The 27,681-nt window shown below is 44.1% G+C and overlaps 2 protein-coding genes across 2 annotated transcripts in view; one reads left to right on the top strand and one right to left on the bottom strand.

Moving 5' to 3' along the window:
- Positions 1-897: 897 nt before the first annotated feature.
- Positions 898-27,681, bottom strand: part of ap1s1 (adaptor related protein complex 1 subunit sigma 1) — a 54,929-nt gene continuing 28,145 nt past the window's right edge. Inside the window, exon 7 of the mRNA XM_083789324.1 lies at positions 898-968. Within this exon, the coding sequence (XP_083645450.1) occupies position 968 (1 nt within the window). The 3' untranslated portion in view covers positions 898-967. The remainder of the gene's footprint in view (positions 969-27,681) is intronic.
- On the top strand, positions 19,886-23,402 carry vgf (VGF nerve growth factor inducible; the record flags this gene model as incomplete). The annotated part of the gene is made up of 1 exon (XM_083788914.1): positions 19,886-23,402. One exon carries the CDS (start codon positions 19,886-19,888, stop codon positions 22,196-22,198), a length of 2,313 nt encoding a protein of 770 aa, XP_083645040.1. The 3' UTR covers positions 22,199-23,402.

The raw sequence follows: 27,681 nt of genomic DNA, 5'->3' as shown, positions 1-27,681 counted from the left end.
TCCTCTCTCTCTCTAACACTCCCCCCCCTCCCTCTCCCTCTCTCTCTCTCTCTCTCTCTCTCTCTCCAATCTCGTTTGCTTTGTCCTGTTCTCCACTCTTTTGGGTCTCTCCTTTTAAAGCCAGATCACAACGTTGAATAAAGACATCTATGCTTTGCTTCATTTATGCTGCGTCGTACGACGGTGTCGTGTGCCTGTGCCGCACATAACCATATACACGATGTCATGGCAGGCTGACACACGTTATGCCTGTACGTCTGACACTTTCAGCGAACCACGACACTGGCACACAACACAGTTGTGCAACATACAACCGCTGAATGGTTTCTGAACTGCCCACAGCCCTCCTCCGAGAGACAAAGCAAGACAGAAATGTCGTATAATGACAGTATATAACTATATATATATAACTACAGTATATGAAGATAATGGTCAAAGGTAGCAACTTTTCCTCTCACCTCACCTCACCCCACCCAACATGCGCATGCACAACGTCGAACAAATGGACCCCAATTTGTACACTCTCAAAGTTAAATTAACATTTATTTTACAATATAAATTGGGGGTGCCAGAGATAGAAATGCCATTAAATGGGGGTCTGTATAGACTAATGCATGTCAAACTGGGGCCTTGAAAATGAACGGGTTGAGAATCACTGCTAGAGCCGTGAAAATCACTGGCACTGGCAATATCTTGGGGGGTCCGCAGGCTATAATTAATGTCAATTTGGGGGTTCTTGACATGAAAAAGTTTGGGAAAGAAACACTGCTTTACACCACTGCTCCTCAGTCCTCCTCCTTCTCCTCCTCCTCCACAGCCATGTCTCCGTCGTCCGTCCCTTCTCCTTGTTCCTCTTCTCCCTCCGTTCCGTCAGTCTCTCTGATGCGCCGCAGGGGGAAGCCGCGTGCACAGCCGCGTAGCTACAGTTCCCTGCATTGGGGACCATCGACGGATCCTCCATCCAGCTCCTGCAATATTAATCAGTGGTTGAAAGTACATTTACTTAAGCACTGTACAATTTTGTTGCATTTGTACTTTACTTGAGTATTTACAATTTCCAATACTTTTACTCTATACTGCATCTCAAAGGCAAATATTGTTATCCACTACATTTATTTGAAGACTTTAGTTACTATAGTTACTTTGCAGATTTTGATTATTATTACAAAACACATTAACAACTTCAGAATATACAGGTCAATGATTATTGTGCCTAAAATGTATGCTTCGTTGTGCGGGGAAATAGCCCCTCTCTCTCTCTCTCTCTCTCTCTGCATACATCCCACTCTGCGGGACATAATCCTACAAAGCTGACTCAACTACATCGGCAGCAGAAGTAAAGGGCTTTCCTCTCCCTCTCTCCCTCCTACGCTATAGGATGTTCAGGCATACCCCCCCCCCCCCCCCCCAACCCCCTCCCTCTCTGCCTCTCTCCCTCCTACGCTAAATAAAGTTCAGGCATACCCCCCCCCCAACCCCCTCCCTCTCTGCCTCTCTCCCTCCTACGCTAAATGATGTTCAGGCATACCCCCCCCCCCCCCCTCAGTCGCTCTCTCTCTCCCTCTGCCTCGCCCTCCTTCCAGAGGCTGCGGAGATGGAAAGAGTTGTATCATCTCTATTCACTTCCAGAGGCCAATTACTTTACTTTACTTTTTGGCTATGCTACTGTATATATATGCTCCGATACAATTGAATTTACGATACAATGTATTCCTTTTTAGTCTAATCATCATCTCTGGGGCACGGTGGAACAGTCTCTATAGTGCTGTTGCCTCACAGCTAGAAGGTCCTGGGTTCCATTCACACTGGGGACGCTGTGGGCGCGCTCGTCATCAGTGCCCATATACTGTACACCATATACCCGAGGCAGGGTTGGCGAAAGGGCCTTTCTGTGTGGAGTTTGCATGTTCGCCCCGTGTCCCCTATAGGGTAGGTAGCCAGCCAGGCAGGCACCCACACACAAGTCTGTAAGAGAGTGGCTTGCACCACTCAAAAAAAATATATAATCATCATCTCTAATCCAGCACCCCCAGGCCCATCAGTGTGTATTTAATTAGAGCAAGGGCACGTCCTGTAAACAAGGTTTTACGGTTTACAGTTCCTTGGAATTTGTTTGGGTGTGCTCAGAGATAACAAGAATGTGAAGAACGCAGAAGTAGTGCTTGCCATCAGGGTGATACATTTCAAATGTTGAATCCCAATAATGCGTGTTGATGAAAAAATACGACTTCAGCTACAAAAATACAAAGCTTCAAATATGCTGTGTATAGCTTTGCATCTTTGTATCTTTTGCATCTGCCAGTGTGAGTGCAGCATATGGTATGTCCCGTGGCTTTGTCCCTGCTGAGCTGTCCGCCTGGGAGGACATTCTTAATCGCATCGCTTCTCAACCAGGAACCCCTGCAGTTTGATATGCATTAGACGAGTGGTTCTCAAACTTTTCAGGGCGTGACCTCCAAAATAATAATATTTGAACTGTTTAACCACAATCTTCTGGGAAGCACACCTTGTTTAGAACTGCGGGTTCAGACAACCTCCGCCCTGACGCAGTTCTGATGCCGCAAGAAGCCAAAACAGTGTCCTTAAGCCAAGCGGTTGCCTCCTGGTCTGCTGTATGGAGGGTGATTAATCCTCCTTCCAGTCTTTGGAGAGGACAAACTTCTATGATGTGCTCCATAGTTTGTTCCTCACCACACGCACACAGTGGGCTTGGGCTACTGCCCCATTTGTGAAGGCTGGCCAAGCAGGGGCCATGTCCAGTCCTGAACCTATTGAGCGTACACCACTGTCTCCTTGGGAGGGGTGGTGCCAGGGACCTGTTGGTTGGGGTCTGACACCAGGTGTCTGTTTGGGACCTCTTTGGACTCCCATTCCCTTTTCCAAGCTGATTGGATGGTGAAGTCAGCTGGTGGGGGGTTCCTCCAAATAGGTCATCTCGATGGGAGTCGAGCAGTGGGTGGGTTGAATATGTCTGCATGGATTGGTAGATGGGGAGAGTCTTTGACCTTTTGAAGCATCCTTTGAGATTCTGCTGCTCGCCGGATGTGTGGGGGTGTCATGTTTGATAATACTAGGAGCCAGGGGAGTGGTGTGTAACAACTTTGATAGCCTATTATGGACTACGATTGAATGCTCATTAGTGTCTTGCCTTATTTCTCTCGTTATGTATAAACTTTATTTTATTATTATTATTATTATTATTATTATTAAACCATATAGAGCGCCGAAGTCCTGACGTCTCTCGCTCATCCCTTGGTTCCAAGGGGTTCGTGGAAGTTTTTCTCTAAGGAGAATAACATGGGGTCATCTTAAAATCGTCTGATATAAGAATTGTGGTCTAAAAATAAACAAACTGTCCTGGCGACATTGTCAAGAAGCTGTCTCTGTATCGTTTACGATAGTCAGTAAGTTATATTTGATACAGTCTGTTTCTAGCAAAATATTAACTAATTCAGCAGCAGTAACATTAGCGTTTTCTTGCAGTTAGTTGATTCTTCATATCCATATGAATAAAACGGCCTGGGCGATTTGTTTATTTTTCAAACAGTTCTTATATGAGGTGATCTAAAATCCCCCTGGGGATTACAATGCAAATAAAAAGTTCACGAACCCGTGGAACCCTCCGGTGCTCTATAATATAAATAATTGTTTGTCATTTCTATCTTTTAAGGTTTTTAGTACCTAAGGTTGTTAAGGGTATACATATTTTTCTTCAGCTTCCGAAACAATTGCTGCAGGGCCAGTGCTGAGGATATTTCGGAAAAAAGCAACAACATTATCAGACACAGTATATGAATTATGACACCAAATACATTTCCAGTAGATTTCCAGTGCCTGGGTCATGTGAGGGTGCGAGGGTGGGCATATTGTGTCTAGATAAGTTGTCAAAACAGTGCGTACATCCACACAGAACGTGAATAAAATAAAGAATAAAAAACAATTCAGGCATCGCCAAATGAATAGTTTGATGACCACCACTGACAATGACATATGAATCAGTCTTTTCTCTGTCTCGGTCACTTGTCCCTCATGTCTTGCTTCTCTCTCCCTCATTCAGCTTCCATCACGCTCCACAGAGCAGGTTTCCCATTTTAGACTTGACAACCCCCCCCCCCCCCCCCCCCCACACACACACACACACACACACACACCCCACATATCTGACTGCCGACTCCTAAAAACGCAGTCAGTCAGTGCTTGGAAGAAGTACTCGCGTGAAGGCTGAAGTGGTTAATGTAGGTTTTGTAATAATAACAATCAAAATCTACATTGACATTTTGGAGAGAGGATGGCCCGGAGAGACTGCGACCCGGGGTGGAGAGGGTTGGCAGCCCAAACCACTTCTTCCTTGATGAAGAACCCAAAAAGCTACAGAATGCGGTAAAACATGCAAGGAGGGCTTAAGAATCCATCAAGGCAGAATGAGCGCAGAAGCATGCTCACGTCTGGTCAGACAAAGGGGGAGCCAGGCCCGGAGGCAGGATGATATAGCAACGGGTGCTGCTATCATCCCAAGAGACAGTGGGGGCTGTAGCATGCCACTTGGACACAGGCCGGGGTCTGATCAGCCTTGGTCAGTACAGTACAGGTCGACTGTTGCAAGACCCGAAACAGCCAGTGACTACCAGGAAACAACACTAGTGGTGAGGTGTCCAAGTTTGTGCATCAGTAGAGTAGAAGTAAAAGTATTGAATTCCAGTGAAATAAAAATACCTCAAGTACAGCACTCGAGTAAATGTACTTACTGCTTAGTTACTTTGCACCTCTGCTCAGAGTTAAATAAAAAGCTTATTCCAGTGACCAGAAGCAAAGTTTGAGTGAAAAATGTTCACTTTCAAAAAATATATATTCAAAGATTTGCACAAAAAATAGCAGATCTACAAGCTCATAGCACATCGCAAAATATAACATGGTATAAAGTACAAATAAATGATTAAAGTGGTTAACATATAGCTACAAATCTAAAATTAACACAGATTCTTTCCCGGATGGACTGGGTTAAGACGGATGAGGCACAGACACAGAGAGTGCATGTAGTCAACACCCTCTCACTGGAGGGAGCGAGGTTAGCGTTATGAGTTATGACAGAGTGCAGTGGTAGGGCTGTCACCATTATGACATTTTATTTGGCTTGTTATTTATTGTCGCTCAAATCATGGTGTTTAACAATGCATTTCTGTATGTTACTTATGATGTTATGTTAATGGACATCACAATCACATTGGACGAACCAGATGCATTGCTTAAAGTGTTTATAGCGGCCGTGCTAATTCTTAACACTATACATTTCAATCCCGTTTTTACTTGTTGCCGAAATTGTCAATTACTTTATTTAGTCTTAGTTTTAGTCATCACAGCTTTAAGTTTTTAATTTGTTTTCCTCATGCAGTGAAAAAATGGCAGTCGATCAACATTTTTCGTCATAGTTTTATTCGACAAAATAAACACTGGGCACCGACCCACAGCTTGAGAGCCACTGGCATATAGAGTGCAGTCGTCATCCGTTGGGTGCAGGGAGTGAAGGTGTCTTCGTGACAGATTGCTCCTCTGCCCTCCTTTGACTTGCAGTAAATGATGCGGGCTTCGCTTGTTCTATGTCGGGGGCGTCGCACAATGATCAATGTGCCTTCGCTCGCCCTCTCTGCCTCCCTCTTCTCCAGTGGAGTATGTAAAGTATATTTACTCAAGTGCTTTTATTTTATTGAAGCAAAAAAGGAGGGCTGCAGTTTTTGTAAAGTCAACGGTGTAGGAAAATGAAGTTTAAAAAGCTTAACATGGGGCTAGTTCATCTTTGAACAAAGTTTAAAAAAAGGCAACATGTTTTGACTTTATGGCTTTCTTCCGGGCATGCAGAGGATTTGTCCATCTTTTTGAGTGGTGCAGCCATGTGTGTCCATGCCTGCCTGGGCCCCTGGCTGCCTGGGCCCCTGGCTGCCTGGGCCCCTGGCTGAGTGGTGCAACCACTCCTATAGACAGCTGTGTGTGTCCCTGGCTGGCTGGCTGTGTCCAAGCACGGAAGCCTATATATAACACACCACCAAGTCTCACTGCAGCCGCGCACTCACACACACGTGCACGCACACGTGCATGCACACACACAAGCCAGGGAGGAGAGCTTGTACAGTACAGTACAGTACAGTACAGTACAGTACAGTACACTACACTACACTACACTACACTACACTACACTACACTACACTACACTACACTACAGTACAGTACAGTACAGTACAGTACAGTACAGTACAGTACAGTACAGTACAGTACAGTACAGTACAGTACAGTACAGTACAGTACAGTACAGTACCACTGACTTCAGACTGGTCTGATTTTTCTTACTCTTTACTGTAATTATTCAAAAACCTTAGCTACAAGTATAGTATATTGTGTAGCTTGGATATTAACCCATTCTGAACGGGCACCCATTTTGGTGTCAGCATCATGTTATGCTTTACCTATTGAAAAATAGCAGACCTACAAGCTCGTATCGCGCCACCGAGTGGCGCGATACGAGCTTGTAGGTCTGCTATTTTTTTTTAAATCGAAGAACGACTGAATTTTTTTAGAATCTGATCTCAGGTCAGAATGGGTTCATCAGACCAGTGTGTGTCCGGCGGAAACCTCGTATGAATCTGATCTCAGGTCAGAATGGGTTAAAAAACAGCTGATCTACAAGCTCACAACACATCCCGATGTGACACATTGAGACACCTGCCGTTTTTGACAGATTTACTACTATACTTACTAAGATACTTTTGTGCTGTTCCTCAAGAAAAAGTTTGAATACAAGCGTGGTAGAGTATTTATAATATGTTGTGGTCTTTACTACTTTTACGTAAAAGATCAGAGTATTCCCACCACCAATGGCGTCATGTGATGATCAATTAGCCCTCCCTCCCCCTCTCTCTCAGTGTGCTTTCCTACCAGGCAACTGCAGCCCCCTCACGCCTAGCGAAGCAGATGCCGCTATCTATTAGTAATGGAGAGATAGGCCCGGATACAAAGCACACACACACACAGGAGTGTGTGGGTGGGATGAGATGCCAGCGGAGTTCCACCATCATAACGGCGGGGGGGAGAGGACATAGGGCGGGGGTGGGGTGTATGAACGATGAGAGAGGGGAGGACATGAGGTGAAGAGAGGAGATGTGGAGAGGAGGAGTCATGGGCGATGGGAGAGCAGAGAGGAGAGGAGAGATGAGGAGAGGAAAGGAGATGAGATGTGGAGAGGAAAGGAGATGAGATGTGATGTGGAGAGGAGAGCAGAGAGATGAGGAGAGGAAAGGAGATGAGATGTGGAGAGGAAAGGAGATGAGATGTGATGTGGAGAGGAGAGGAGATGAGGAGAGGAGAGGGGGAGTCATGGGCGATGGGAGAGCAGAGAGGAGAGGAGAGATGAGGAGATGAGATGTGGAGAGGAGAGGAGAGGAGAGGAGAGGAGAGGAGAGGAGAGGAGAGGAGAGGAGAGGAGAGGAGAGGAGAGGAGAGGAGAGGAGAGGAGAGGAGATTTGAGGGTTTTTTTGCAGTGTCTCCATACATACGTCATCCATACATGTCACAATGTTTGCTGTGCTAATGAAGCCAGCCGTGGTGATTATGGCTGATGATTAGAACAACATTAAACAGCCATAAGGAGTGTGGCCCCGCCCTAACTGCTGCATGTCTTAACAGCAAAACAACTCATCACTCATACACCCCCCACCCCCCCAGCTATACACATGAAACCCACATGACGGATAGATGTTTTCTGTAATTACAGCAATAATACGCACCAGCGACTTTCATAGTATACTATATCATAACTCAACAGCACTGCAATTCTGATTGCTTCACTATTATAGGCCTACTATAGTGCGGTAGATTGAGACGAAATTGTAAGTGAATCGTTCACTTTTTTATAAAAGAATGAAACTTGGTACACTTGTGGGGTAGAAACCCAAACTTTGGGGCCCTGAACACAGCCATCACAAAACGCCCCCCTTAATGGCCATTTTACTTCCAGCCATTATACAAATAATGTATTTTGCATCATAATTACATTATGTTGATCCTACCCCACCCGTGCTTCCTCTTCGATGTCTCCCTTTTGACTGATCCATTTAAACTGAAGACGGGCCCGCCCAAAGTTTTTAGTGCAGCCACGCCCGGCAGCCGGTGAAGACTAGAGTTCTTCACAGGCCCGAAAATTTACTAATTTACTACTAATTAGCACACATTTTATGCCCTACGTGGCCCGAAAACGTCAATTAAATAAAAGGTCCAAATGGGCATTCCCAGACCTGTTGTTTCAGCGCTAACATTTTACAGGTTTGTGACGTTTCGGCCATTGTCGGCCTTTATCAGAGTTCTGGAGATCACCACAGCAATAGGCAACCATGCGATTTAACAATATCACAGAGAGCAAGTGGTGTGCCCAGCGATGTTAAGAGAACGATTATTCACAATAGCAGCAGTAGACAACATAGGCCACAATCCCAGTTCTACATTGTCAACTGGCTCATGTCATGGCACAGGCATTTCACTATACAGAATACAACTATTATCCCCAAAGCAGAAATAGAAATGCAGACCCAATGTCCTATCATCTCACCCACAAGAAACAGATCTGATTGCCCATTACACACATGAAGAGACAGATGCAAGGTTGCTACTCCTTGCTGCAGATGCTGCAAAAGGACATTACACATGTGTCAGAGCTGAACACTGAGGAGCTATGGGTGGCATTTGGGACCGGCAAGAACTTGTGCAGCACCTCAAAATATAGCTGTTTTGGGTCAAGCACTTAAGGTGGCACTCCAACAGACTGGGGTTGGACTGACCCAAGTAATGGGTCAGAGTGAGTTAATGGCCAGCGTCCAGCGTCCTCACTTCACACGCCAATGGTGGCAAGCTATAGCACCGACCGACTCATTGGAGGCAATGTGGGGTTCAGTGTCTTGCCTAAGGCAAATGTTTCAGGTCGAGACCCAAAAGACAGATTAGACGTTTGCCCGGGACCCAAACTATATAGTGAAAATACAAGCTTGTCGTGGAATCATGCATTTCTTTGATTTGTTACATAATACAGTATATTATATTATATTATATTATTACTTTACATATTACTCCCTGCCAAAAGTAACTTGTTTCCCCTCGCTCCGAAGTATAGCATCTTTTGTCCCCAAAAGTATCACACTACCCAGTTTGTTCCAGATGGTTTAAGGCCCGCCCTTCTGCATCCGATAATTCACAACCCAGTCTACAATTTGAAATAAACACCACAGAGGCTCGTGAAAATATTAACTAGTTACTTTTGGAAAATAGTAAATGTATAATATCACTGTAAAAGGGTATATTACTTTAACCCATTCTGTACGGGAACCCCTTTTGGTGTTTTAACTATTGAAAAATAGCAGATCTACAAGCTCATAGCGCGCCACCGAGTGGCGCGCTACGAGCTTGTAGGTCTGCTATTTTTGAAAAATCGTGAAAATGCGGTTCAAATCTTTGAACATATATTCTTTCAGAAGACTTTTTTTTATTATTTCGACGTCAGGCCTAAATGGGTTAAGTAATATAAGTTGCTTTCTACTTTCCAACACTGATGATTAATCCCACAAGGATGAAAACTGTGCATATAAACGACCACATTAAACCAAACCAAAGTGCCTTTTAGAAGTGCGAGTCAGTTGAAAATGGCCTGTGTGTTTACGAGTGCGCTGGGAGCCAGCTGACTGCATCAGCACAGCAGCAGAGCCCCCCAGACAAACTCTAGTCATTTGGATGCTTCCCTATAAGTGCATCGCTTAACCGCTATGAGTCATCGGCGGCAGCTGCAACAGCACTGCACTCGTCCATACCAACAACCAGTCATATCCAGTCTCTAACGCACTAAGCGCTGCACAATTACGCCAGCGGTCACAGAAACAAACAACAGGCAATGTGCATGTTATTGTTAATGCATGATCACTGTCGCTGCGTTATGTGAATGCTGTGAATTTTACTGCATAGTATTTTAAATGCATTTATGTATTTTATATACTGTTGTATATACTGACTGCCAGTGTGCCAAAGGCAAATTTCAATTTCATATAAGATTTAAAGGACAATAAAGTTTTTATGTTAACCACTTACTATATTAGAGCACTGTTTCCCAAACAGTGGCTCGGGACCCATTTGTGTCACGACTCGAGAAAACAATAACGTTACCGCCGCCAAAATTAGTTACATTCTCGCCAGAAAGAGACTGCATCAAATATGAGTGACTATCGTAAACGATACGGAGCCACCTCCCTGACAATATCGCCGGGTTTGTTAATTGGCATGAAAAACACAAAAAAATATAATTTTATGTTTTATTGCGACTGTAGGTCGCAGTTTACTATGAAAACCTGCGTTTCATGTCGGTCAGTCACACCTCGGGATGCACTCATATATGGCCGTCTCCATAATTATATGAACATCACAACACTGAACTCATCAAACCCTGGATAGCCATACATGGAGAAGACTGGATCATCACCTAGATCTGCATATATGGAGCCGGCCAGCAACTCTACATCTGGCCTCACAGACACCATGTTGATCTGACCTCATCAAATCCTTAGATCTCCATATATAGAGCCGACCTGTTCTGACATTCCATGTTGATCCGATCCCCACCCGTCCTTCCTCTTTGATGTCTGAAAATCAAGGTTGGCCCTACCTGGGCCCTAACTGGACTGTCCTGAGGCGCCACCTGGCCTTACTAATTAATTAGCACACATTTTACGTTAAAAAAAGAAGAAGAAAAAAGGTCCATATATTATATGGGCAATCCCATGACCTGCCAAAATATTTTGAAAATGTGCTTGTGGTTATGGTTAGTTTAGGGATAGAGGTAGGTTGTCGGTCTAATGACCGTCGGACCAAAACACGTGTGGGAACTTAGTACTGCACCCGGATGACCCTCCCCATAAATCCCATCCACTCTGCACCATCTAGCTATAGCCCTATGGGGAAACACACACACGTTGGTTATTGCCATAAAAGGCTGCACAATATACATATAGGCAGCGGCTCAAATCACGACAACGGGGTGAGAAACATCCAGTTCTCTCATTCACCATACAGTAGGCCTGCCATAGTCAGATTCTCATTCACCATACAGTAGGCCTACCATAGTCAGACTCTCATTCACCATACAGTAGGCCTGCCATAGTCAGACTCTCATTCACCATACAGTAGGCCTGCCATAGTCAGACTCTCATTCACCATACAGTAGGCCTGCCATAGTCAGACTCCGCACCATAGTCATTATAGTCAGTTCCATTGATGATGGTACCGTTTATGACATGCAATACATCATCCTGCCAAACTTTAAAAACTCATTAGCAATTACCACACGTGCATGTGCAGCGCTCGCGCACACCACGTGTGCAGTACACACACACACACCACACACCACACACACAGTGTGCATCATGGCACAGGTTATAATGATTTATCTCTCTCCCTCCTGCTGTATTCCCATCTGTACTTGACTCAGTGAGAGGTTTGTCCTTCACCAAAAGTCTGTGTGTTCTTCACACATACCTGGACCCAACCTTTCACACACTGTGTGTGCAAACTGTGCATTCGTAATCTGTCCTTAGACTTTATTTGGAAACCATACAGCCTTGGACTACAGACTGGAGGTCAAAACAGCATCTGAACCCTCAAAGTCTACCGAGCTTGTAATACATTGTCTTAGCACAGTTGTTCTGTTGTTCACAGTTGTGACCCCCAAAATAAATCATATTATTTGAACTTGGGACATGCAAAATAATCATATTTGAACTGGGGACCCCCCCCCCCACCCTGATAAGCACTTGGAATTGTATTAGGAGTTGAACATTTAGTTTGAGTCGGTTCCACAGATAAGTATTGCGGAAAATGGCAGATCTTAACAAGATCTGTAGACAAAGTTCTCTTCACAAATTCTGCCTCTTTCTTATGTTATTTGACCAATGTTTGTAGGCCTATCATAGTCAACTCAGCACCATAGTCATTATAGTCAGTACCATCGATGACGGTACTGATTATGACATGCCATACTATATCTACAGTCTCACAGCGTGTCACAATGTGATGCATTGTGTGAGCTCGTACATCAGTTGTTTCCACTGCCGTGCTCCTTCTCTCTTCAAAATAATGTAATGAATTAGCTTGTCATCTTCCTTCTTAGAAAAGATACATCATACTGTATATTAGTGATAGTATCTTAGTGTCACTTAATAATAGATATGGCCTTCCGCCCTCCCCCATGATCCATCCATCTATCACTGCGGGCACAATGAGTAATGTATCTATCATCCATTAAGGAGGTGATGAAGCACTAACAACTTGACCCTATTCAGTATTTAAGTGCGACGTCATTTTGTAGTGCTACGTTACGTCCGGGTCCACGTGGCACCAGCTCCCGTCTGCATCTTATTGTAAGAATATCTAAACGCGTGAATCTTTTTACAATGACGTTATTTTTCAGAAAGGAAGCCATTGAGGGTTAAAATGGGTCTTAATGCTTCCAACTCAAGTAGAATTATTATGTGTCCATGACAAAGAAAATATATGATATATTATCATTCCAGTCCATTTGCTCAGTACAATATTTCGGGGGCATATTTAGAATGTGTGCTGTTGAATCTAGTTTGCAATTAATGAGGATTTAGTTGACACAATTAAATAAAATGGCGATAGTATTCCGTGTGAGGCAGACGGCCTGTCACAGCCAGATTTTGGAGAGCAGCAGCTTTGTTGTTGCGGGGAAAGCGGTAAAATGAGACTTTCGTGGTTGTTTTCGTCTCAGATTTAGTCTGACAGAATGTCACAGTATAATTCTATGGGGACAGAAAAGCGACACAAAGTCGGACCCGGAAGTATCTCTGGAGGGGGCGCTCACGTCACGGCTAAAATACTGAATCCCCACTAGTGTGTATTTCACTATCTATCAAATCATATCCACCCCCATTTCATACAATTTGTTTTATCACAGGGACCCCAATGTACACTGTGAAATCCTCAGTGTCTTTAAGAGTATACAAATGGACTCAAAATGGCGATCTGCTACTTTTGCATATTTTTTTAATTATTTTAATCCTGAAAAGATATTTGTATTTTCTCAATATATGCAGTTTCCACCCGACAAGAGACGAGATATAATATTTAGGAAGTGTTTTTAGAATCGGCCTCAGGTTTTAATACAAAGATCAAGACAACACATTGCAAACAGCTATCAAAGAGTCAAGACAGGACGGGAAGGAAATCATGCGTTAGTGTCAGATGCTGTTGAAAAGCAGACAGACAGACTCGACAGAGCCAACAAAAATGTCACGCTTTATAGATGCTTAATCGTTCATACATTTCATCTCTTTGATCGTTCAAGAGGATTTCATGTGATGTTTCAAAAGCATCAACCTGCTTTGAAGCACATGAAAGATGAGGGAGCTATTAACAGGGCAGTGCCCTTGGCCCAACAGAATGCAAGGAAAAGGTCATTTGAGGGAGCGTCTACGAGTGAAAGCAGTACTCGTGTTTCTTTTACTTAAAGGTTTCATGACATTCATTTTCTTTTTTTCTTTTTAGGTTTTATGACCTCAGTTACACCCAAAATACCTGAACTTTGAACATTCAGTGGAGTTTTCTCTGGGGTTTGGAAGCCTCAAAAGGCTGCAATGAAAGCAGGCAGTGAAAACATCTGCTTGCAAATCCCATTGACATATATGGGATTTGCTGGCTCTTACATCACAAACAGCAGGAAAATCAGAGCACTAGTTTGAGCCAGAAAACCCCAGACCACAGACAATCTACTGAATGTTAAAAGTTCAGGGTTTTTTGGGTGCAATTGAGCTCAGAAAACCTAAAGAAAATTACAAAAACTTTTTTCTTATGTCACAATCCCTTTAAATGCACTGTCGGGGCTTCTCAAAGTGGGTGCCGTGGCACCTTAGGGTGCCTTGACGCAAGTCCAGCGGCGCCTCAGAAAACTTTGATAATTTATCAATGTCACTTCAGGAAGTTCATTTTAACCAAAACGGACCCGAGTTAAAATATACTTGTGCGTTCATTAACAGCCAGTGAACCTCTTCACCAAATATAGCAGGTCTACAAGCTCACAACGTTTTTGGTGAATGTTCCCCCCAAAATAGGAATTCTGTGGTTTAAGTGGTTAAGTTACGTATAAAAGTCGTTTTCGGTCTGTCCTAATGCAAACAAAAATTATCTCCAGTTTTTGGTCTTTGGTCCATGTTTTACTAACTATAAATGCACCAAGTCTCTGTATGTACAGTACATACGTACGTATGTGTATACGTCTGAACAATGCTCAAAATAACAGATCTACAAGCTTATAGATCGTCTATTTTCAGCATGAAACCATGTCTAAAATCAGCATTACAACACCATCAAGGACTGTAAACCTATACAAAAGACTATGACTAAAACTAAATTAAATAAAAAAATGCTGTCAAAAACAACACTAGACCTGAGCCAAACCACTGCACTGCATGTAGTAATTTTCCGGTTTATCCCAGATTTGAATCCGGGCATCCTGCGAAATGCTGAATGTTTTACCATCGAGCCAATAGAGCCGTCTGATCTTGAATTTGAATCTTGACCTTCAGGTCAAATCAGAAACATGGATGGTGTCAAAGGTCACAATGTCCCATTTTACAATTTTCTAATTTTGCCTTTATTTAAAATGCCTTTAGATCAAGAGTTAAATTAGGCCTATTGTTAAACACCTACATTACTGAATTTACAAGAAGTCTACACAATTAGTGAATGTAGAAGAATTGTTATGATCAACGTTTGCCTGTTATCTCCCCTATGGTACCAACATCAATACAGCATTGAATCTTCAATCGATATAAAAAACAAATTATTTCGTTTTGGGTCTGAGAGGCTAAATGTCAGTAAATGGTGGTCCGTGCAGGCTCAAATACCCAATAAATAATTGTCCTTGATATGAAAAAGGTTGAAAACCACCGTATTAGAGCCAAATGAGTATCTGGCCCTTTAAAGAACCCCCCTTTCCTGACAGCCCATTCATTGTGTACAAGCATTTTTTGTGAATGGGATGCAGAGAGAGAAGGGAGGGGGGGGGGGGGGGGGAGTGAGGCAGACAGATAGAGAAAGATGGATGATGTGTAGGTGCAGGCTGAGGGGGAGGAATCCCCCTGCACCCGATATACCAACAGACATTTTGCTTGTTGCAGCGCAAGCGTGCAGAGCTGCAATTTTCACTATACTTTGTGTGACTTTTTGTTAAATAAGCTCTATAGTTGTGTGTGTTTGTTAAGAAAAAGGGGATCCCGTCAAGAAACTACATTGATGAATGAACGCAAGGATTTTGCTGTGGAAGATTACAACAGAAAGGGTCCCATTTGTACACCGACCATGTCTCTGAATGCCAACACATTCTGGCAACAGAAACAAACCGATGACTATTGAATTTCAGATTTTTCTCCCTTAAAGCAAGTCGGGCTATATTTGTGTTATTTTATTCTGCTTATGTGGATAAGGCAACTATGACAGTGCCTATAGATATTAATAGTAAAGAGCAAGGTTTCTTATTTTAGACATCTCACCATCAGCACTGACTATATTGTAGGTATAGGCAGGTGGGTGGGTGGGATGGACGACAGACAGACAGACAGACAGACAGACAGGGGCTTAATGCAGAGCAGCAGGTTTCCGCAGCCAGTCCCCTCCCTCCTCTCTCTCTCTGTCCTTGGACCGGTTCATGGTGGCCCAAAGCCAGAGCGACAGCCACCCCATAGACCAGACCAGACCAGACCAGACCCAGACCCAGATCAGAATGTGACGATAAGGCTACATCTGGTCCAGCCCGTGGCCCCGCGCCGCAACTTAATAACTCACATATTTCACATTTCACCTTTTTCTTCACGGCAGATGCATGGGGGAGAAAATAAATCGATCTGCCATTTTCTGCGAAAGCTTTCCCCACAATAACAGAAAACAGAGAATAACCACTAGTTGAGGGACTCCGCCGCACTCCGGTTACAAATATGATGTTTAAGTGGTTAAATGTGAATGCTATTATGGGGCTTCATCCATCATGACTGACTGAGACCCCATATGACGGCCCGTGGCCCTGCCTGTTGGATGTACAAGCAATAATGTCCAATTATGTATTTATTATGGAGGCCAAATACGAATGTGCGGCATGAACAATTTCATCTCGAGTACAGCCTATACCAAAAGGGGAAAAAAGCTGCAAAATCATCCCCCACCCCATTCCTCTCATTCTCTCTACCCCCCCAGAAATACTATTTCATTCACAGTTTCCCTTCATTCATCAGCTTGTGTGCACTGCAGCGTATCAGCAAAGAGCACGCCTCAGTTCGATCGAAGGGGTGGGGGAGGGGCGAGACAGAGAGAGAGAGAGAGAGAGAGAGAGAGAGAGGTGATGTGGTGTTTTGGAGCAGAGGAGAGGTGGGGAGGGGAGGGGGGGGGGGTGAATCTTATCAATGAAAATGCTCCCGGCTTACGTCAATGGGGGGCCACTGACGTATCAGGTCACGTGGCTCAGGGGAGGGAGGGGCGGACGCCGTTATAAGCATCCGGCGCTCTCCGAGGTTCTGAAAATACCCCGGACAAAAAGCAGCAGCCCGTGCATGCATGCATGCAGTCACCACAGAGCCACGGTGAACACCAGTCTAGAAGTACCGAAGCACGTCAGGCACAGAGAGAAGACTCTGCATCCACATGCAGAGACTGACTGCATGTAGACATATTGCTGAATGCTGACAGCTGTATGCTTGTCATCTCCCGTGCGTACAAACACACTTTAATGCGCTGAGCTTGACAGAAGGAAGAGCTTGGTCTGGTGGTCTGACAACAAGGAATCCCCCCCCCCCCCATCAGCTCTCTCACAAAAGGTATGTGCTATACGACATATTTATTATTAATTGTATTTTTCTTTTGTTTCTAGGCTAGTTTCCAGTTGTTTTGTTTCTCTGCTTGGTGCTTTCTTTATAACTTTCTTTATAACATAACTCAGTAGCCTATGACTGTAATGGGAACTGGGATATTTTACTTTTCTACATGTGGTTTTAGAAGCAATGCTTGATAAAGTCACTGGTTTAGTTGACACGAAACTATATCCTTAATTCCATAATCACCACCATGCATCATCATCAATCAACACCATCACTTTCATATGACAGTATGACATGTAGCCTATACGCCCCTTTAATGACAATAATAATAATAATCTCCCCATCTGGCATCAGTTTTGCCTTAAGCTCATGTAAAGTTTCATGCATAAAATCTTGGCTTCACAACTTATTTATATTGTATATCAAGTAGACTGTTTATCCACCTTCATCGTGTGTGTGTGTGTGTGTGTGTGTGTGTGTGTGTGTGTGTGTGTGTGTGTGTGTGTGTGTGTGCGCGCGTGCGTGCGTGCGTGCGTCAGGGGCGGATTTACTGTAGGCAAAGGCAGGCACATGCCTTACTTTACACTGTGCGTGGCGTTTTCAAAAGGTGCTGAAAATGTGTGTGATGCAAAAGTGTGAGGGGAAAAACTAAAAACCCAGATTTTCCCATAACAGAGATCATTATTGCAGCATGATTGCTCAAACAACATTCATGGCTCCGTTATAGCGCATCATTTGTCCGCACCCAGAGTTCATCATACACATCGCCATCTCTCTTTTGTCAATATATCTCTCTGTCTGTCGGGTGGAAACCTTGTATGTCCGAAAATGTTATACTTTTCAGGTTTCAAATTCAAAAGCAGCAAAAGCAGCAGATCTAAAAGCTCATATATAAGAGCGTGCAGATCTGCATTCTGCAACAATTGGGTACTTTTGAGCTTGTGTGTGATGCTGCATGATCACCACAGGGTTTTTATTTTACGGAGGAACACGAAAAACGACAAGCTAGAATATGGGGATTATAGGTTTCTGTCCGACAGCAATGATATGCAATGGCCACGGCATGAGGTCACTGCACTGTGCAGCGTTTAGACTATATGATGAGACAAGCCATCTGTGTCATTATGATAGGATAGACAGCGGGATCAGGATCTGTTAATCCCTCGAGGTTGGATGGGGCACAGTTGTATTAATGCAACATACAGATTAACGCCCACAGATCCCTCTGGGACAATTGTTATATCCGGATGATCATATTAAAAGGGTGAAATAGAGATGATTGCCGTGTCTGCCAATAAGCTGAGATGATATATCTGTGGTTAATTAAGGGTTTCTTCACTTTATATTAGAACAAATCTGCCGATGCACTTGTTACACCTAAAAACGTATAGTTTCAAGCAACTTGCTTTTTTTGTTGCACTGTGATCCAATGAACATTAATTAAAGTGGCTATGATAAGATTGTCGCTCCGGTGTGCACTCTTCATTAAAGATGGGCGGTCGGTGGCGGTCGGTCGCATGATTGGCTAATTACTATGTTGCTAGGGAGACAGAATTGTTGAAGTCTGCTCTGTGGATAGGATAAGAATAGGAATATAAGGAATAGGAATAGGAACCGGAATAATAATAGTTATAGCAATAGTTATGTAGCCTAGTATAGTTAATATTTATTTAGATAAGATATTTGAGAGGTAATCTTTGAGTAAGCGTGTGTGTGCGTGCGTGCGTGCGTGTGTATGTGTGCGTGCGTGCACTGCCAGTCAGATTGAAAAAGGAGTGTCGAGATACCACACGCTCACGCACTCGAGGGGACAATGATTTACGAAGGTTGTGGGTTCGAACCCTGCCTGGGGTCGACGTCAGCAAGGGCATGCGGTCGCAACGGGTTCCTAACGCCAAATGAAATGGGTTCAGACATGAGGAGGCATGTCTGAAGCCTGTCAGACATGAGGAGGCGTGTCTGAAGCCTGTCAGACATGAGGAGGCGTGTCTGAAGCCTGTCCTGGACGTGAAAACAAATCCATCCCCATCGGTATATAACTCAGACGGCACTGAGTCGACTGAAGGTGACATCGCAGCGCTCCGCAGCACAACTCGGTCGCTTTACAGGTCGCTCGGCAGTCGGCAGTGCCTCTCTGGACTCAAGTAACCTTCAGGCGGCGCGCCTACGATGCAACCCCACTGGTTTTCCAATTGTACAGTGACAGTTTGTTAGCATCGTCATATTTCAGTTATGAAAATGTACACATGGATTGCATGCTGTGAAGTTGATAGACAAGAAAAGTTCCAGATTGAAGTGAACTGCCTACCTTTAATAAAGATTTTCTTGACAGTGAATCCGCCCACATTAAATGGATATTGAAAGACTCAACCAAGCCCCAGGAATAGAACATGACATAACACTCCTTCTTAACATCTTTTCATCCTGATCACTATGTCATTATGGAGCTGCCTGATAAATATGTTTTAGGAGACAGGCTGTCTTACATCGACGAGGCATTGATGTAGTTTAGTTTGTGCCTACTCAACCCCATTAACCATGAACATATAATTCTATAACAATATTTTTTAGATCTCTCTGCTGTCTGGAAGAAACCACCTAACTCCAAAATGTATTTTAAAAACAAAACAATACTGCCTCATCAAAGTTGGTGTTGTGACTTTATATATTGTCAATTACTTGCATGAGAGGGGGAGAGGTGGTGGAATTAGTCGTTTCGCAGACAGTTTGTGGGTCCAATGGAGTTAAGAGGTTTTGTCCGAAGCACTTTTTACTACTTTTCATTGGTTTAGTATTGATTAGTTAGGTGGTTTCCTCCCGATAACAATATATTTTTATATTTTGAAAAGGTTTGGAAAAAAGAAAAGGGTTAAAAGTGATTAAAAGCAGATATGTTTTCTATATTATTGCTACGTTTGAAAGTGCTTTAACATGTTTTCCTCTTTTGTTTTTTCCACCACCAGCTGTGTGCCCCATCCTGAGCGACCATGCTCGGGTGCCACCATGCCTCTAGTGCCCTTACGCTCTTGGTCCTCCTGGTCGGGGCGTCCTTCATCCCCCTTTCCACGCAGATCCCCATCAACGCCCCCGGATTTGACGGCAGCCGGCACAGGACTGCCACTCCTGGGCTGGCGGAGGGCGCGGGGGACACGGCGGGGCGGGACGATGAGATGAGCTCCTTGCCAAAAGGAGGGGCGACAGGAGAGGAAGGGGAGGAGGACGACGATGAGCTCTTCAAAGACATGGATCCCAAGACATTAGCGGCGCTCTTACTGGAGGCGCTAAATAAGCCCCAGGCAGAGAGGAGGACGGATGGGGGAGAGCAGGAGCGCACAGAGGAAGCGAAAACGGAGCCCGCAGAGGCGACAAAGGAGGAAGGGGAGGCAGCGAGAGCAGCGGAGAGAGAAAACCGCGACAAAGATCGCGACGGACGACACAAGCTGGAGCTGGTGATGGCCGCCGCCGCCGCACAGGGGAAAGAGGAGCGGGAGAGACAGGAGGAGGAGGAGAGGAAGAAAAAGCAGGAGGAAGAGGAGAGAATGACAGAGAGAGTGACGAGCCGCACCACGAGTCAGACGGTGCCCGTGAAAACAGAGCAAGCTTCCAACCCTTCCGATGGGGGCGGGGAGGAGGTGGGAGCTAGAGAGCTAGCGCCGGGAGCTCCCCCCGCACGCCCACGCACGCCAGCAGCCACAGGCGATCCCCGGCAGAGCAACGAAGAGGAGGAGCAGCTGAGCCCGGAGGAAGTGCAGAACCTGGAGAGGATGATGAAGAAGTTTCAGAGTTACAGTTCCGCCACCAAGAGGGAGAGAGATTCCCAGATTGGCGAGAGGGAGAGCAGGGGGGGCTTCAGCCCCTACAATGAAATCCAAGCCGCGCACAAAGGGGCTATGTCTAAGAAGAAGCTGAAATGGCAGGAGGAGACGCAGAAGGCCATGCACGTCCCGACGTTCAAGGGAGGCAATTTCATGGACGACTTCCAAGACAACAACCTTGACGACAACACCAACGACGTGGCGCAGAGCCCCCCTCTGCCGGAGAACGACGTGATGGAACAGGACGAGCCTGAGGGAGAGGATGAGGACGACGAGGAAGAGGAGGAGGAGGAGGTATTGAGCCCCGCAGAGGAGGAGGCGAGGGCCAAAGCCGAGCAGGAGGAGGTGCGGAGGCAGGCCGCCGAGGCGCAGAGGGCCAAGATGGAGGAGGAGAAGTTGGCCGACATCGCCTCGGACATGCTCCTCCAGTACATGGTCAAGCAAAATGGCGGCAGGAACAGGAAGTACGGAAAGTACTCCTCACCTCAGTCCAACGCAGCAGAGGACAAGCGCTCCGACGAGGAGCAGGAGGCGACGGACGAGGACGACGACATTGACCCCCAGACCATCGACAAGCTGATCGAGATCTCCAGCAAGCTCCACCTCCCCGCCGATGACGTCGTCGACATCATCAGCGACGTGGAGAAAAAGAAGAAGAAGGACGTGGCGCTTGAGATGGGGTCACCGCCCCCTCGGCCACGGCCCCTAATGCCCATGTCGTCTTCTCAATCATCCTCGTCGTCCATCAACGGCATTTCGGCATCACAGATGGCAGCCGCTCTTAATAGCGTGCCGTCGTCTAAGCAAGACCATCTGGCTGTTAACCCTCTCAAGGCCTGGTTTCTGGAGCCACCGCCCAGCAAACCGTCACTGGACAGCGAGGAATTCTGGACCAGACCCCAGAAGCCACTGTCAACCGCTCAGGATTTCTGGCTCAAACCACAGAAGTCTTTTCGGGCCAGTTATACGCCTTACACCCCTTACTCATCCTACTACCAACAGAAACCCTATCGCGGCTACTATCCCATTTACTTCCCTCCTCCTCCTCCTCAAAATGCCAAACCGCGCTACTACGACCCCAGACCTGCCCTCACCCTCAACAACCTCCTGGGCAGTTCGGCGTCAGACTACGACTACAATTTCGGCCCAAAGCGGCGCTTCCGCAACTGGGTCCAAGTTAGGCCCAGGAAACCTCCGGCGAGCCTTCGGCGAAACCCCTACTACGCAGACTACGTCTACTCGTCGTACCCGAGGTCATTCCAGCAGGCGGCGCCCCTCCCCAAGCTACGCTCGCCTCCCCGGCTGGCCGGAGGCGCTCCTCGCCGGCGGAGCGGGTTCTACTACCGGCCCCCGGCGCCCGCCATGACCAGAGGCGGTGATTACTACAACGGACAGAGAGGGAACCAGGCGGAGGGCGTCGACGACGCCAGCCTAGAGAACTACATTCAGCAGATCCTCATGAAACGGCCGCAGCTGGTCCAGTGAAGGACCGATTGAGGTGCATGTGGGAGAGCAGAGAACGAAAGACTTTTGAGATTTAGTTTGGTTTCGTTTTAGTTCAGTTTACGTTCACTTTTCTGGTGGCCCATTTTGATTTAGTTTTGCCCTGTGTATTTCCTGTGTTCTTGGTCCGTTTTTTATAGTGTACACAGTTTGGCGTGCAAACTACTTTCGTTTCAAGATTGCTCTTTGATTCAAATGAGACTGTGGTTCTAAAGAGCAGAGCATGGGACGACCAACAAAAAGTCTCCCCCTTGGAGGAACAGACAGACAGACATGGTCACACTACAGTCTAGAACCCTCCATTGGACCACCCAGCGTAATGGCCTTCTCGTTCGCCATGTTTGGACATTCGGAAATGACTGAAATGGCAGATTGTCAAACATGTCGTCGTCTGTGCTGTCAAAGAGCCGTTATACTATGTTGAGTGTGACTGTGGAGCATTGAAAATAGCCGATCAACACGCAACTACGCGTAGGGTTTAAACAGGCTTTAAGAATCTGTCAATTATTCATTCAAAGAGAGAGGAGTAAAAAGGTTACTCGTACACGGACGGAAACGTTATTTCAAATGCTTGAAGTGCTTAAGTCTTAAGGGGTGCCTAAACCAAACGGCCTTGGTAAATGATTCGCAAATATTAAAGAACAAATTCAAACCCAGAAACGGTCAACAATCATACAGTACCATACAGGCGTATGACATGCATTCGGCTTTTGGTAAACATTTTGAGACCGGATGTAAAAGCCTTATCTCATGTTTTTTAAAGGGCAGGGAATTTATAATCGTTAATTGTTTGTAGAAAAATGAACTAGCTATATATATATACTGTATATATATACTATTGCACCTTTTCATATAATACATATCATTAGTGTGCCCACCAAAGCTCTTTATAATGAAATATTACATGGAAAAAGCATATTTCATACAAAGGGCACAGCCACACTGCGACTATTAAAGGTTCGGATGACTCATACCTTTACATAACTCCAATTACCTTGTTGCCATGGTGTCATTCGCTGGGTCAGAATGGGTATGGAATCCTTTACAGTCCGAGCTTTCTTCCACAGAGTCCAGCCAACTGTAACCTTGTATGTCCAAAGCAGTGGTGGAAAAAGTACTCCAATGTTTTACTCAAGTAAAAGTATCAATACTTTGCTAGGTCTGCTAGTATCAATACTAGCAGACCTACAAGCTCGCAATTCATTGCATACAGTACTAAGTAAATTTACTTACGGTAGTTACTTTACACCACTGGTCCAAAGCCATTACTTCTCAGTAGAAAGGGAAACAAAGAACCTGTGGAACACTATATTAATATATTAAGTCACACAAACAGTACATGGGTAATTCATTGCTAATTTTGTACGACACTCTCACACAAGAGAGTATAAAATAGGGCATCAATTAATGAAAATAAACGTACAAAAATGAAGTACGGCAATACAAGGTTTTTGACCAGTTGGGACTCTGCGGACAACAGGGCCAAGGAAAGGTTTTCTATCGTGCCAACAAATGCCCTGCCATCAGACTGGAAGAGTGTCCTGTACAATTTGACCCAAGACCCGTCAAAAGCAGTGTCTCATTTCCCTATAAATTTTCATTACTTACTGTACAGTATTGTCCATCTGTTATTTACATTACAATGTCGTCTTGGCTTTTATACCGCATGGTCATCCTTTTTTGACATTTGAATTGAATGTTTTTATACTTTTCTACACAACAATTGTAAATGTAACGCGTATACATTCCATACATTTAAAGGATGCGGTTTAAAATGTCGTTGCCTTATTGTTGGGTGCATTTTCTCTGTAAAGCATTCTATTACATCTTTGGTTATCCACGAACAGATCGAATGGGTTCATGAATCGGTTTATTTCTGGAATGTAGGTAAATAACCAATTATTTCTGATAGACTGTTCTAAACCAATGATTTTTCAACTTCAAGGACCCCCCAGCTTTGTATGCATTTGTATGCACCAAGGGTTCCCAAATCTTTCAGGCTGTGACCTCCCGAAATAATCATATTTGAACTGGGGACCCCCCCACCCTGATAAGCAATTGTAGGCATTGCATTTAGTTTGACTTGGTTCCACAGATAAATAGTGAAAATAGCCAAACTAAAAGCTCACAACGCCTCACGCTTGCACGCATTGTGAGCTTGTAGATCGTCTATTTTCATTATAGTATTTGCCTCTTTCTTACTAATGTTTGCCAATTTGGTATTCAAATTAAATTCCTTAATTTATGACTTTATAAATGTGCAGAAGGTTTGTTTACCTTTTAGCTAGAAAACAATCTTAAGCTAATCATCTGGGGACCCCCCCTAAAGTCCCCCAATTTGGGAACCACCGCATTGACTAACATATACTCTTGCAGTTACAGATCTTTAAGGGTCCATTTGATTCCCATCTGTCAATCATTTAGCTGGGGGACCCCAAGGAACACCCTCAAGGACCCCTGGGGGTCCCTGAACCTCACTTTGAGAACCACTGACTGTTCTAAACAATAAAGAGGAGATTATAATATTGCTGTTCATTTGCCCGGCTATCTGGCGTTCACAAACTGAAACGTACTTCTAATGGTAGAAGGCTCCGAGATTCCACTTCTAAATGACTAGTGCTGTGATGATGTGATTATCAACCTTATTTGTTAAGTGCCCAAGAATAATTGGGTTGGTACCAATCTTGGATCAGGAATCAAATTCAGGGAAGAAAATCAATAAATAAGCATAGCTAAGCTTCCCTTTTTCAATGGCATCTGTGATGAGAATCAACATTTATTGTTAAATCTTATTACCTGGCGAACTGATTCCTTTTAATTGTTAATTCATCTCTTTGTAACCGTGAGTGTACAAATGCACATCTCTTCCTTTGTAATACAAAGAATTAGCAGAAGCGAGATGTTTACCAACATGAACCCCAAGTCACTTTCGCTGAAGGGTTTCGGTCAACAACATAGTTTTTTTTTGTTTAGTTTAGTTTAAGAAATGGAGCGGATCGAGTAATGGGGAGAAAAGCATTTTCTCATTCTTTATAGAAACGTGTTTTTATAGTGAAAGAATGGGGCGAGACAGATGAAAATGGTGATGGCGAGAGGAGACAAGGGGGAGGGTAGTGTCTGCACGTTTATCTGTACTTGCATTCTAAAATGTATTGCTTCTTCCGAAGACTTAACAAAGCATCCCGAAAAAAGTATAAAAAAAAAGAAATCTAAAAGATAACAGAAAACAATGACGTATAGCGAACCTGCCGAGTCCCTGTGTTGAGTCTTGTAATGAGAAACTGTCGTCCATGGTCTTTCTAGGTGTACTTTGTTGTATGGTACGGTGATAGAACATGCGTCCGCAGGATATGTACTGTAAATATGCTGCATGTCCAACGACTAGTTTTGCTACACAGAGAGAAACAAATAAAGTAAACTATTTTTTATTAAGAAAAGGTTTGTTTGTTTGTTTGTTTGTTTGAGAGTGTTTGCAATTATTCCATTCAGCACATTTAACCAGTGGTGGAAAAACTACTCAATTGTTTTACTTAAGTAAAAGTATCAATATTGCAAAGCAGAAATACTCTGTTACAAGTACAAGTCTGGAATTAAAAACTTACTTGAGTAAAGCAATGGTATCAAAATGTACTTAAAAGTACCAAAAGTAGATGGTACTCATTATGCAGAATTTCCCACTTGGCCATTTCACAAGTTTTCAAAATGTATAAAATGTCTACAAATAATTTGAAAATAACAAATCTACTTGTAGATTGGCTATTTTCAAATGGCCGAAATGTATATAACTAAAGTTTTCAAATAAATGTAGTGGAGTAAAAGTATTAGAAATTGGATCCGAGATGTAGTGCAGTAGAAGTAAAAGTATTAGAAATTGGAAATACTCAAGTAAAGTACAAATACCTCAAAACAGTACTTAAGTACAGTACCATTGCACCCTTATGTTGGGCACGTCATTATAGACCTTTATTTTTAAATCATTACGATTCAAAGCATTATTTACAAGCTCACAACATGGACTAAATCGACAGTTGATTTTGTCGACAAAAAAATGTATTTTGGCGGGCTTGATGGCGTTGAAAATAGTGCTTGATTTTACACTTGGCTGCATGCTAGTGCATCAGTGAAAAAAAGGTAGTCGGCGAACATTTTTCATCATAGTTTTAGTCTGCGAAAATCAACACTGCTCAGTAACTATAGCTTTGGGGCTATATAGGGTCACGTTATTTGTATCCTATCCTGTCATAGATGTGCATGAATCCAACCTTTGCATTTGAGGCTTAGATTAGGTGATGGGAGGATCAACCTAAGATCAGGGTCTTCTCAGAGGTTTAGCGAGACAAATTACCCCACAGGATTCATTATCGTAGACCTGCTGTTCACGTAGCAAACCCCACTGGCTTAGCAGGATGAGGAGATCAGAGGACGCCACCGAGTCAAGTGACCTCATTAAGCTGCAGTGGTGGAAAGTAACTAAATACATTTACTTTAAGCACTACTGTAATTTTGAGGCATTTCTTTTTTACTTTGAGTATTTCCAATTTCCAATACTTTTACTTACCCACTACATCTCAGAGGCAAATATTGTAGGCCTACTTTTACTCCACTACAATTATTAGAAAACTTGAGTTACTAGTTACTTTGTAGATTTTGTTCATTATGACAAAACATACATTAACCACTTCGGCCCTATACTGGCCATTTGAAAATAGCCGATCTACAAGCTCACAATGCGTGAGTGTCTAAATGGGGTAAATAGTAAACACTAGCCTTTTTACTTTGACGACAAATTGTTTCAACCTCCGTTTCACTGCCCCTCGTCCCCCGTCAGCCAGAGTTTGGGAGGATGTGGCTTTTAGGTTTTATGCTCCATCCGTGGTCCTGGAACCAGCTCAACAATGACATTAAACCGGAGCACTTTAATCCCCTTTGGACGATTTAAAAAAAGTTTACGTCATACACTAAAAGCTGCAGGTCTGCAGCTCTTTTACTTGAGTTGGATTTAAACCCATTTAAACTGTGTTTTGCGGGCTTGTACATACAGTACATACATAGTTAATTTCCACCACTCATGTCACAAACAAATAAAAGGTGACAGCCTGCCCTACATATAACTATACCTCTTTCCCCATTTCCTGTCAGACTATTGTGTACTGTAGTGTGTACCTAAAAAATAATAAAAAAGAAAAAGGTAGAGCCATCAATGAATAGATGAGAACGGATCCTTGACCTGACCTTGGCCGGCCTCTTAATTAACACAGTGGTTCTCAAAGTGGGGTTGCCGAGGAGAGGGTTCCAGGGGGTTCTCCAGCAAAACTATTCTAACCACTTTTACCCTATTTTATACTTTGGTTAACTTATAATAAACCGAATCTACAAACTCACTTGAGAAAAAAAACAACAACAATTGACCCATTGTCAACCTTCTGATTGGTTCCTGACCGACTATAACCAGCAGGCTCTTTCAG

The sequence above is a fragment of the Protomyctophum parallelum genome (assembly GCF_964188405.1).
Source record: "Protomyctophum parallelum genome assembly, chromosome: 18".
Taxonomy (NCBI): Eukaryota; Metazoa; Chordata; class Actinopteri; order Myctophiformes; family Myctophidae; genus Protomyctophum; species Protomyctophum parallelum.
The sequence above is the reverse complement of the archived record's forward strand: the minus strand, read 5'-3'. Positions and strand labels throughout refer to the sequence as shown.